Source organism: Callorhinus ursinus, unplaced genomic scaffold (genome assembly GCF_003265705.2).
Source record: "Callorhinus ursinus isolate GAN/ISIS: 27379988/994484 unplaced genomic scaffold, GSC_fseal_2.0 scaffold2, whole genome shotgun sequence".
Classification (NCBI taxonomy): Eukaryota; Metazoa; Chordata; class Mammalia; order Carnivora; family Otariidae; genus Callorhinus; species Callorhinus ursinus.
The window spans coordinates 55,735,332-55,747,515 of record NW_027397064.1 but is presented as its reverse complement, the minus strand read 5'-3'; the positions used below and the strand labels follow the sequence as shown (position 1 = coordinate 55,747,515).

General features: G+C 36.9%; 1 protein-coding gene across 2 annotated transcripts in view; it reads right to left on the bottom strand.

The window, feature by feature from the left end:
• Positions 1-12,184, bottom strand: part of CHN1 (chimerin 1) — a 195,002-nt gene that overhangs the window by 122,677 nt on the left and 60,141 nt on the right. For both annotated transcript variants that reach the window (XM_025849933.2, XM_073882258.1), the window contains one exon: positions 2,430-2,461. In XM_025849933.2, the coding sequence (XP_025705718.1) occupies positions 2,430-2,461 (32 nt within the window). The remainder of the gene's footprint in view (positions 1-2,429; positions 2,462-12,184) is intronic.

Sequence of the window (12,184 nt, the reverse complement as noted above, 5' to 3'; positions counted from 1 at the left end):
TGTTGTTTTCTAGACAAAGTACTGCCATATAATCGAAGGGGAGCAGTTGGGCTTAACTCTGCTTGTGTTTCTCTGGGCCTGGCCCCTGGCCAGCTTCTCTGTGGTAACAAGAACCGCACCAAAGTAGCTCTCCAATCCATTTAACAATTGTGAAATCAAAATTCACATCCATCTAAGGGAAGATCAACCAACTCTCTCAAGAGGACAATTCCCTTCTTATGTAGCTGTCTGACCATATGGACATACTAAAAAATATACAGCAATGTGCCCATTTCCTTCCTTCACGCTAGTGGCACTGCTCCAGAATTCTGGCTCACAGTCTTAAGTTGGCAATTTTCCAGGACCCTGGGTTGCCCTTAATTGGCATCATTGCCCAATAATGTGCATAATCTGCATCACTGGATACTCAAGCCAAAAGCAAACAACAGTAATACCTGCTTTCACTCCCTGATAAAACCTTATTTTTGATTAACAGGGGAAAAGGCATGAAGAAGAAAAAATATAAATAACACATTCTTTACACCAAGACAGCAGATTCATCTATAGCATTCTGACATGAAACACTGAAAAAGAAAAAAAATGTCAGTGGTGACAGATGATTACTATTAAAAAGAAAAAAACCATCTTATATTTATATGGTGATTTACAATTACAATTTACAAAGAACTTAGACATAATGTCCTTTCAGTAATTCAAGGATAACTGAATTGAGGGATTGCTCAAGTGAAACTTTGTGGTTTTTACTGGTATGAAAAAACAGCAGTCACTTGATTTTGGAATGATATATTTAAAAGGCCCTTTTAAGTGGCACCTTAATAATTTAGGGACTTTACTAGAGGGCAAGTGGCAAGCTTTTGAAAGGTTTTTCTCATGAGGATGGTTCAGTCTTTCTCAATTTAAGTCCCAAGACAGTTCATGGTACGTATGTTCAAATCATGACAATCAGAGCAGCTAGGTTCAAAAGTGGACTCTGGGAATTTCTTATCTCCATATATTTCTCAATCGTTTAGAACCAGATCCCTCGGACTCTGCCGGAGGCAAGAAGACAGTAACCTACCGCTGGCGGTAACACATATCATTAGATCAGCGTATTGGCCTATTGTTTTAAGTTTACATGACATCAGTTAATAAAGTTAGTAAAATTTAATATTTGTTTGTTTTTAAAAACTCAATTAATTTAAAAGAAAATCACAATCAAGGACGCAAACTTTGGAACAGAACTTGACAAGGATATTTAAAGAACTGTAAAACTGTTCATACCATTTGAACCAAAATTTCTACCCCAGAAAAAGCTTTATGCGCTATGATGTTTCTGATGGTATTGTTTTTAATAATATAGTTTAGAAGCAAACTAAATGCCAAAATGCAGCAAAGTGATTAAATTATGGTGCAACCATAAAAAACATCAGTGGCTCCCCGCCAACTCCTAAGGGCCTATGTTCTATTCACAAAAGTGTTGGAAACTTAAACAGAATTTTTTAAAAATTTAAAAAACTTGCTATATGCATCATTGTGTATCTGATACGATCTTAAGTCTTGAGAAATAAAGGACTTTATTCGAGGAATGATGGGATTATAGGTGATATTTTTTCTTCTTTCCCAAGGGCTATATTTCATTTTTTTAATAATCAGAAAAATTAAGCATTTAAAAAATTATTACATTTTTCACAGAATAGAAAAATGTTCATTATTAATATTAAGTGGAAAAATCAGGCTATAAAATTATATGTATAAAATCTCAATTTTGTAAAACCATTAGGAAAAGAGATCCTCAGAAGGTAATACTTCAGACTATTAACACTAGCTATTTCTGCATAGCATAAATTTACTTATAAAAAATCTGGAAAATAAAGAAAAGTATAAAAATACACTGAACCACCCCCACCCTGCTGTATGTACCTACATGAATATACACTGATATGCTTAGTATATACATATACACACAAATACATACATTTTCCTCATACACATCTAGGATTATTTATTTATATTGCATCTTTCTTTTAACATCATTCCATACATACATTTTTCCATGCTTTTTTCTTCTCTATACTTGTCTTTATTTTCCATTATTTTCACCAATTAGAATAATTATATTTGTAATCAAAAAAAATAATTTAACTCATTCAAACTTGAATACCTCCTTTATCTTGCTTTTATCTTTTTTTTTAATTTTTTATTGTTATGTTAATCACCATATATTACATAATTTGTTTTGGTGTACTGTTCCATGATTCATTGTTTGTTCATAACACCCAGTGCTCCATGCAGAATGTGCCCTCCTCAATACCCATCACCAGGCTAACCCATCCCCCCAGCCCCTCCCCTCTAGAACTTTATCTTGCTTTTATTTTGAGCAGAAGCATCCATTTACCTGTCTCTCTCACATATTCCAATCTATAAAATGTTTTCTCATAATCCATACTTACTCTCTTCCATAATACTTTGGTCTGTTCTCTACCTATTTGGGAAGAAAAAAAAAGATATTTGTGAAAATGCAAATGTTCAGAACTTAACTCAACATTTTGTATATGTGGCAAATTAAAGCATATACGAAAGAAAAAGAATTAGAATAAGATTCAGAACATCAGAGTCTGGAGTCCCATGTCTATCAGCAGGTTATTTGTGCCATTTGGACTCGTCACTTCATCCCTCAGACCTATTTCTTATCTACAAAGGGCTGTGTATGTAAAAATAGTTGGATTAAATTTAATCTTTCATTTTGAGGATTTTATGAATGTGAAAAAATATTTACATCACTTTATCCAAAAAGTAAAATAAAACATCAAAAACTTAATGCCACAATTGTGTCAGAACAGATTGTGGCTTCCTCTCCCTTCCCGTTACTCCTTATTTTCCATTCTGTTCACACCTCAATATAATCTTGTCCGTTTTTCCTCCTATCAGCTCTTTCCTCACCAGAGTTTATCCCTGTCCTCCCCACGGCACTCCACGGCAGGTGTACTGGCTGTGGCTAAAGAAAGACCCTGCAGAAAAGATTCTAAGGAATTTGTACTGGGGTAGACTGAACGAGAGTATGTGGCCCATTCATTCAAGAAACATTTACTGAATGTCAAATGTGTGACAGGCACCGTCCTACCTAGAAGGGGACATACTGCTGCAATAAGACAAAAACTGTCATTACTCTTTTGAAACTTAGAGACAGGCAAGAAGTTGCAAGAAAAAAAAGGGAAAATAGAAAGTAGTAATAAGTGTTATAATACAAATAAGAATGGGTAATGTAAAGGGGAGGGCTAGTGAGGTATTTAGGTTGGGTGGTCAGGAAAGGCCTCCCTGAGAAGGTGACATTTCAACTGGGCTCTGAATGACCCGAATAGATATTTTTCCAAGAAGACATACAGATGGCAAACAAACACATAAAAAGATGCTTGACATCACTAATTATCAGGGAAATGCAAATGAGAGCCACAATAAGATTTATCACCTTACACCTGCCAGAATGGCTAGACTAAGAAACACAAGAAACAAGTGTTGCTGAGGATGTGGAGAAAAAGGAAACCTTGTGCACACTTGGTGGGAATGCAAACTGGTGCAGCCACTGTGGAAAACAGTATGGACGGTCCTCCAAAAATTAAAAATAGAGGGGCATCTGGTTGGCCCAGTCAGTAGAGCATGCGACTCTTGACCTTGGGGTCATGAGTTCAAGCCCCATGTTGGGCATAGAGCTTACTTTTTAAAAAAAATTAAAAATAGAAATACCATAAAATCCAGCAATTCACTACCAGGTATTTACCCAAAGAAAATGAAAAACACCAATTCAGAAAGATAAATGCACCCCTATGTTTATTGCAGTGTTATTTACAATAGCCATGTTATGGAAGTAGTCCAAGTGTCCACTGACGGATGAATGGAAAAAGAAGATGAGGTATACACACACACACACCCCCCACACACACAAAGGACTACTACTCAGCCATGAAAAAGAATGAGATCTTGACATTTGCAATAACATGGAGACATTATGCAAAGTGAAATAAGTTGGATAGAGAAAGACAAATACCATATGATTTCACTTATAAGTGGAATCTAAAAAACAAAATGAACAGATTATTAAAATACAGAGAACAAATTCCGGGTTGCCAGAGGGGAGCACGAGGGAGGGGATGGGTGAAATATATGAAGGGGATTAAGAGATACAAAATTCCAGTTATGAAATAAGTCATGGAGAAAAAAAAGTACAGCACAGAGAATACAGTCAATAATACCGTAGTAACACTGCACAGTGACAGATGGTGACTGCACCTACTGTGGTGAGCACTGAGTAACCTATAGACTTGTTGAATCAATATGCTGTATACCTGAACTAATGTAACAATGTATATCAATTATACTTTAATGATTTAAAAATTAAAAAATAAAATTACAGATTAAGAAATATTTTAAATTATTAAAATTTAAAATGAAAATAAATATATTTACACCAATATACACCAGTAGGGGAATAAGTAAGCTGATTTATAGTAGATGAAGTCTGGAGGAATGATGCAGATCTATAGGGACTAAGGTGAAGAAGTCACCAAAACAAACCACTGAATACAAACGTAAGTTATGGAATAATTATACAGTATGACACCAATTAGGAAAAGCCCATGTACACTAATACTTTTATATTTATAGACTAGAGAGATATCTGGAAAAATATATACCAAATTCAAATGGTTTCCTTCCAGGAAGGTTGGGGAGAACTGAACTGATGGGCCCATTGGGAAAGCAAAAGAGAGACTTCAGTATTGACTGTAATATAATTTGTTAAATAAAGAATGCATTTATGCATTGCTGATACAGCTGATATCACCTTTAAAAAATAGAAATCGAGATTAACTTTTGTGTAACTTAATATTAGAGTCTGAGGCACATTAGGATACAGTCCCCCCAATGGGGTCCCTCAAATCGTAAGATCTTTGCAGGTGGCTGAAAGGAAAAGCACTTTATCAGGCCTATGGGAATGAGGTAAAAAGAAAGTTCTTGAATACACCCTACTCAATGATGAAAATTCTGGACCAGTACAAAGAACTGGTGTGGCTGATGTACTGGTGGCCTTAAATGGTGCAGCAGTCCAACGGTGTTACAACCCAAGACAATACTGATTAGTTGATAGTCCCGCATTAAGTGCACAATGTGCTTCCATTGATTGCCTAAGTAGTCATCTTCATAACACAACTGATTAGGTCTTACACTGATGAATAACTATTTTGCTTTACCCAAAAGAACTCTGAATTAAAGGAAATTAGGTAAACATTGGATGCTTAATACAGTACTGTTGTAACAGGCAATGAGTCCAAAATAAATTGACAAACCAATTGCCTCTTTTTCTGCTTTTCTATAATGGAAATATCAAATAAAATAAGTTTAAACTAACTTTTTTTTCTCTTTTATCTATATAGTGAAGGGGAACAGAATATACCACTTCAGCATAAGGATTATTTTGAGTTGAATGCGATTAAGAAACCCCAAACAGGGAAGGAACAATGAGCCCTCCCCCTTTCACCTCAAAGCAGGACATAAATTTCCCTACGTAAAGGTTTCCCCTCCCATAACAGGGAGAGAAGAACACAATGACTTCAGGGACAATTCTTATCAACTGAGCTAGCTGGAGTCTGCATAATAAACCTTACCAAAAACCCCTTATTTACTAAACAGTTCCTAATCACCTTTCCACAACTCACCCTAACCCTTCCAAGGCCCAAACCCCTTTTGCTCTGTCTGGTCTCTTCAGCACCCTTTATCACCCCTTGTCAAAGTGGTATATAAGCGCTGGATCAAACTGCCTCTTTGGGGTTTTCATGTATCTGCTGTGAGCCCCTCCTCCCCTTTGTGCATATGAAATAGACCTTTTCTACTGTTGATCTCTCTTTTTTCAGTTTGACTTGCAAGCCCCAGACACCGAACCTAAGAGGATAAAGGAGAAGTTTTTCCTTCCCTACAACAGCATTTAGATTTTTGCTGATGTGTCAGATATCATTACTTAAGTAGTGATCTGGAATAGTCTTTTCAAACTCACAGACAGGACAGCATTACTCTGATATCATCAATTAAAAAGGGTTAATAATATGAACAATGATTATTAATGATCCCAAGTAATTTATCTGCAAATACATCCACCTGGGAATTTAAATGTTATACGGAATAATAAAAATATATTTGTGGGTGCCTGGGTGGCTCAGATGGTTAAACGACTGCCTTCGGCTCAGGTCATGATACCAGGGTCCTGGGATCAAGTCCCGCATCGGGCTCCCTGCTCCTTGGGAGCCTGCTTCTCCCTCTGCCTCTCTCTCTCTCTCTCTCTCTCTCTCTCTCTACCCCCCCCTCTGTCTCTCATGAATAAATAAATAAAATCTTTAAAAAAAAATAAAAAATAAAAAATAAAAATATAAAAATATATTTGTACTTATACAAACATTTTATGCTTGTTTCTAAATTTCAAAAAAAAATAAAGTTCATAATAAAACAGACTAAAACTGGCTGAAGTCAATGTGACTACGTGAGAAAGGATTTTAAATTAGTACTTAGGTTGAATTACATGCTTTAGCTTTCTCTAATTTTCTACATTTAATAGTTAGCATTGTTTTCATGATACCATATCATGGGTAGGAAAAATGGGAAATGAGGGGAACAAAACACATTCCAACTAGAAATAAAAGGTGCTGTAGTTTGTTTGCTACAATGTAGGTCATGCTATCAGAGAAAGAAAACTGTAAGTTAATCTACCATTACTGAATATGACAATATGACATAAAGTGCACAGTAAATATAAGAATTCAGTAAGTAGTAGATACCATTTTACAATATTTTAAATATCAATGGAATTTGTTAAATTAACATTTACCGTAGTTTTGGTAACTAATGAACTATTTTTTCTTTTATTGTTATTTTTTAACATAATGTTATAAATTATTTTTTTCATATATAAAATATTTTAATCAAATTCACCAACCACATTCTTTCAAATTAAAGAAGTCTTATTTCTTATCTTATTTTCTACAAAAACAAGAAGAGCTTGTTTAATATGTTTCTTGCTCTGCAAAGGAAATCTGAAAACAGGAAAAAACAATAAAAGTATTATAAATGTTAATTCCCTTCTCTCCTCACGCACAATGTTATAGATTCAGCTCTCAGGTTATTATTTTTTTTACTCTGTCCCATGGCTTTAGTTCAGAACAGTTGCCGCCCCCCCACCAAATTTTTCTAATTTAAATTCAAATTTAAAGAATATATATTTCTAGAGGCAATGCTACTAAAACAATGAAGCAGAACACTCAGAAAATTTCCAAAATGTTTCATGCTGCTCTTTTCTAACAGTGGTATTGACCTGGTCAGAAGTCACATGAAATCCTTATCTCCTTCTTGTTCCCATTGTAAAAACAGTACTTGGAGGCAGGTACTTTAAACCTAGTCTGGAAGTCTATATGAGGCTTATAAAAATTAGGGTATATATACATGAAATTGTAAGAAATAATAGAACCCTAGTCAAATATTATTTTTTCAGGCAGCAGTCTAGAATATGTACATAAAGGCTACACACAAAAGTACAAATATTTTCAAGTGCCAAGATTTTGTTTTACATTGTTTTTTAAAGTGGCTCAGTATGCAGGAAGAAAAGGGAGAAAAATGCACATTTCCTTCCTACAGTGGTAGATTCTGAATTAAAGACTGAGAGTAAGTCACTCAGTACTCAACTCTAGCTTTTAAAGACTTACAGTAAGTCACTCAGTACTCAACTCTAGCTTTTAAAGACTTACAGTAAGTCACTCAGTACTTAACTCTAGCTTTGGTTCTATTTTAGTTTCCTGTATTAAAGTCAGGAAGGAGAACAGGGAGAGCGGGGAGAGGGGGGAGAGGGGAGGGAGGGGAGGGAGGGGAGGAGAGAGAGGAAGAAGAAGAGGAGTTTTACAACCGCTCAGACAATGGAAGACTGGAATTGGATAACCGGGAAGGATGTGCTACGTGTAGACAATGCAGCTTTCCATGGAAGCACAAATTTTCACACTACATTTTCTAAATTACTGGGTTTTTTCCCTCACTGCATTGTACACCATAGAAAATATCAAAATGGATAACAGTTCAGCTTCAACAAGTCAAAAAAATTTAAACTTACAGAAACTTCAAAACAAAACAAAAACAGAGCAGAGCCAGCATCGTGGAAGAGTAAGTACTCATCAGGGAGCTGGAAATGAATTTTAGGAAAGTGGTGACAAAAAAGAGATCAGAAATGTTATGGAACTTACAAATATTGTTTAACTTTTTATCCTCCATTAATAGTAAGATAAACTTCTAGGTACCTGCTTTCCTCCGCAATTCTGCAGCATTCTTGATGATATTTAGACCAAAGTTATAAGTGCTAAGAACGCAGCTTGTTTTCTACCGTATTTTAGACTTAACCTTCAGCATGCCAAATAGGTTAGCTCTCTATTTACCGTCACATTTCACAAATTCAATAAAGAATACGTATTTAAAGGGACGCCTGGGTGGCTCAGTCAGTTGGGTGTCTGCCTTTGGCTCAGGTCATGATCCCAAGGTCCTGGGATTGAGCCCCGCATCGGGCTCCCTGCTCAGCGGGGAGTCTGCTTCTCTGTCTGCCTCTCCCCCCACCTGTGTGTTCACGCTCACTCTGCTCTTTCTCTCAAATAAATAAAAAATCTTAAAAAAAAAAAAGAACATATATTTATGGAGGTTTCTTTTAAGCTCTGTAATTACTACTTAGTGACTTGCTGAAAACCAATTCAGTTTCCTGATATCAGTTAATTTTTTCTTTGTATTCACTATTCTTTGAACTCACTATTCTCCCACTTTAGATTCAAGTAACTTCTGGGTTATAGTAGTAAAGAGGTGGAAACCACCAATCTGTTTTTTAACAGTTAACTGGTAAAGGGGTTCTTTTTGGAATTGTAGCTGTGATCTCCAATTTTATAAATACACTTCTACATTAAGGTATAGATTCTGACATCAAAACATACCTTACTACCCCATTGCTTACTGAACACTGAATTTTAAACAACAGCAAAAGATGACCCAAAGGGGGGGGCGGTGCATTTCAAAAGTAAAATAAGGTGAAAACAGGCCTTTGAATGATAGGCTGATTTTAAAATAAATAGGTGGTTTTAATAATTCAATATTACTTCTCAGAATTCATAAAAAAATGCTCTCCAGCTGCAAAGTATTCTGTTAAGTGTTAAGTAACCAATCATCACAACATCGAAGAGCTCTATGAACATGATAATCTTTATTTTTATAGAATCAAAATTGAGCTATAGGCTGTCAATATATAGCGGTAATCAGCAGTGAAGCTATGATTTCACCTTAATTGCTGCTTTCCTCTCACTTCTGAAACAAACTCTTATACTCCCACCTAACAAAATATGTCCTCTAAAACACAGTAAACATAAAACGAATGCTTCAAACCTCCCATTCATCCACTTAACAAGTCTCTATTTAAGCACCATAATGTGTCAAGCACTGTTCAAGGCGCCTGGGACATACTGATGAACAAAACAGATCAAGACCCTACCCTCATGGAGCTTATATTCAAGGAAGAGAAGATCACAATAAACAATAAACATAATAAATAAGTAAACTATATATTATAGAATGTCACAAAATGAGAAGTCTTATAAAAACAAAATAGAGTAAGTAAGACTTGTAAATGCTGGGGGGTGGTAAAATATAATTTTAAATACAATGGTCAGGACGGGCCTCATCGAGAAGGGAGGACTTGAGAAGACCGGAAGGATATGAAGAAGTAGCCATCTGGATATTAGAGAGAACATTCCAGGGAGAGGAGATGATGCAGGGGCTTGGAGAGAAACACAGCTAGAAGATGTGGAAGAACAAGAAGGCTGGAACGCTCGAAGCAGGGGGGAGAAGGAGAGGAGAGGAGATCAGCACAGAAAAATAAAGTGCTGGGGAGATTATGTAGGGCCTTGGAAGTCCTCGTAAGGACTTGGCTTTTACTCTGGGTGAAATGGGGAGCCGATGCACAGTTCTGAGTAGAAGAGTGACAAGATCTGACTGAAACTTTAAAAGGAACATTCTGTGATGAGAACAGACTACAAGGGGAAAGATCAGTTGAGAACTACTTCAGTTACACAACTGAGAGATTACTGTATGTTGGGGTAGAATAATTTACTATGACCAATCGATTGAAATACATGCTAACTAGACATAACAGAAGTTTATCGCTTGCTTGTATAGCATCAGGAAGACAACTGTCCTACATCCAGACAGCTTCCATCTTTTAGCTCTGCCACCATCTTTTCGAGGTCCCCTGTTTTTATCCGAATCCAAGCAGGAAGGAACATAATATGGAGGAACTTAGATGGGAAGTTTTAATGGGTCCAGCACTCAAGTTCACTTCTATTCCACAAGAGAAAACTGTCATATGGACATAACTATATAAATGAAGATGGAGAAATTTAGTCCAACCAGGTTTCTCAAGAAAGGAAGAATGGATTTTGGTGGGCATCTAGCAGTTCCCACAGTTCATACCCAAATCGTAGCCAAGGAAATAGTAAGAAGTGATAGGACTGTTAACATATTGTGCACGTATTCTGAAAATAGACCCCGAATGATTTCCTGATGAATTAATCATGGGACGGTGAGAGAAAAAAAAAAAAATCAAGGACGATACCTGGTTTCTGATCTAAGCAACTGGAAGGAACTGCCATTAACTGACATGTGGACACCTTTTGTGGTAAGAGCAGGTTTTGGGAGGAAGATAAATGTCAGTTCTGCTTTGAATGTGTTACATTTGAGATGGCATCAAGGGAGGATGTCGAGTAAGGGGCAATCGATTACCTGGTCTGGAATTTGGGGAAAGAGGACTGGACTGGAAACATAAGTTGTATTAAAATCTGAAACTGGCAACACTGTCAGGGAATAAATACAAGCAGAGAAGAAATGAAGATCAAGGACTGAGCCCTGGAGTATCTGAACATCGAGGTCAGGGAGAAGAAGAACCAGCAAAGGTGACTGTGAACGCAGGAGAAAAACCAAGACTGTAACGTCCTAGAAATGAAGTGAGAAAAGCGTATCAAGGCAAGAGTCATCCTCTGCACCCCGTGCTGCTGACAGGCTAAGCAAAAGAACTGACCATGAGACTGAGCAAGGTGGAAGTCACTGGTGACCTTGCCTACGCAGTTCTGATGGAGCGGTAGTGGGTAACAGCCTGGCTTAAGTAGGTTTAAGAGAAAATAGGAGGAGCAGGATTGGAAAGAGCAAGTACTGACAGTACTTTCAAGTGTTTTCTACAAATTGGGCAGGGCAGATGGATAAAGTAGGGTCAAGATAATTTTTTAAGATGGGAGAAATAACAGGATATTCATGGGCTGATGTAAAAAGAGAAAAACGTTGATGATGAAGGAGAGGGGGCACTGCTAGGATTAGGTCCCTAAGTAGATGAGAGGAAATAGGGTCTAGTGTATTGGGAGAGCTGGCCATGATCTATGATAACAGGCCAAGAATGCAGAAAGCATGGACCCAAATGCTAAAGGTGGAGTCGATGTGGCATTGAAAGTTTGTGGAAGTTCTCTTCTAGTTGCTTCAATCAGGAATAAAGTAGGATATAAATTATAGCTGAGAAGGAGAGGAGGAATAAGGTAGTAAAGGTTTGAGGGGAAAGCACAGTATGCCTACCAGGGAGGAGTAAGTATCAACTCGAGGTTCATAAATTTAATGTGAAGCCTGTTCAGCACTTTATTTTTCTCCAGCCATATTCAATTTCTTGGGAGTACATGCAAAGTAGGCAGGAGTGGATTTAAACAGGGTTGTGGTTTTGCCAAGCAAGTATGACATTAGAGAAGATCATGAGAGGGAAGCAGACTGGTTCATCAACATCTACTAGACTTCTCTCTCTCATTCGACCCCATGACTATATACTCACCAAAGTCCTGTGAATTCTCCCGCTTTATGTATTGCCATTTCCTGCCCCTCTTGGTTATTCTCAGAAACAGTTTATATGCCTTTATCACTTTTCACTAGGATTACCGTAACCCCTCCTAAACCAGTTTTTTTGTCTCTAAAATGTCCATCTTCCTTTCTAGTCCATCTTCCACACTGCAGACAGAATGTGCTTTCTATGCCTAAATCTGATCACATTAACACTTTCATTTCCCATAGCTATCAGGATAAACTCCAAATGTCTACGCTTATACACAGAAGTTTTTATTAG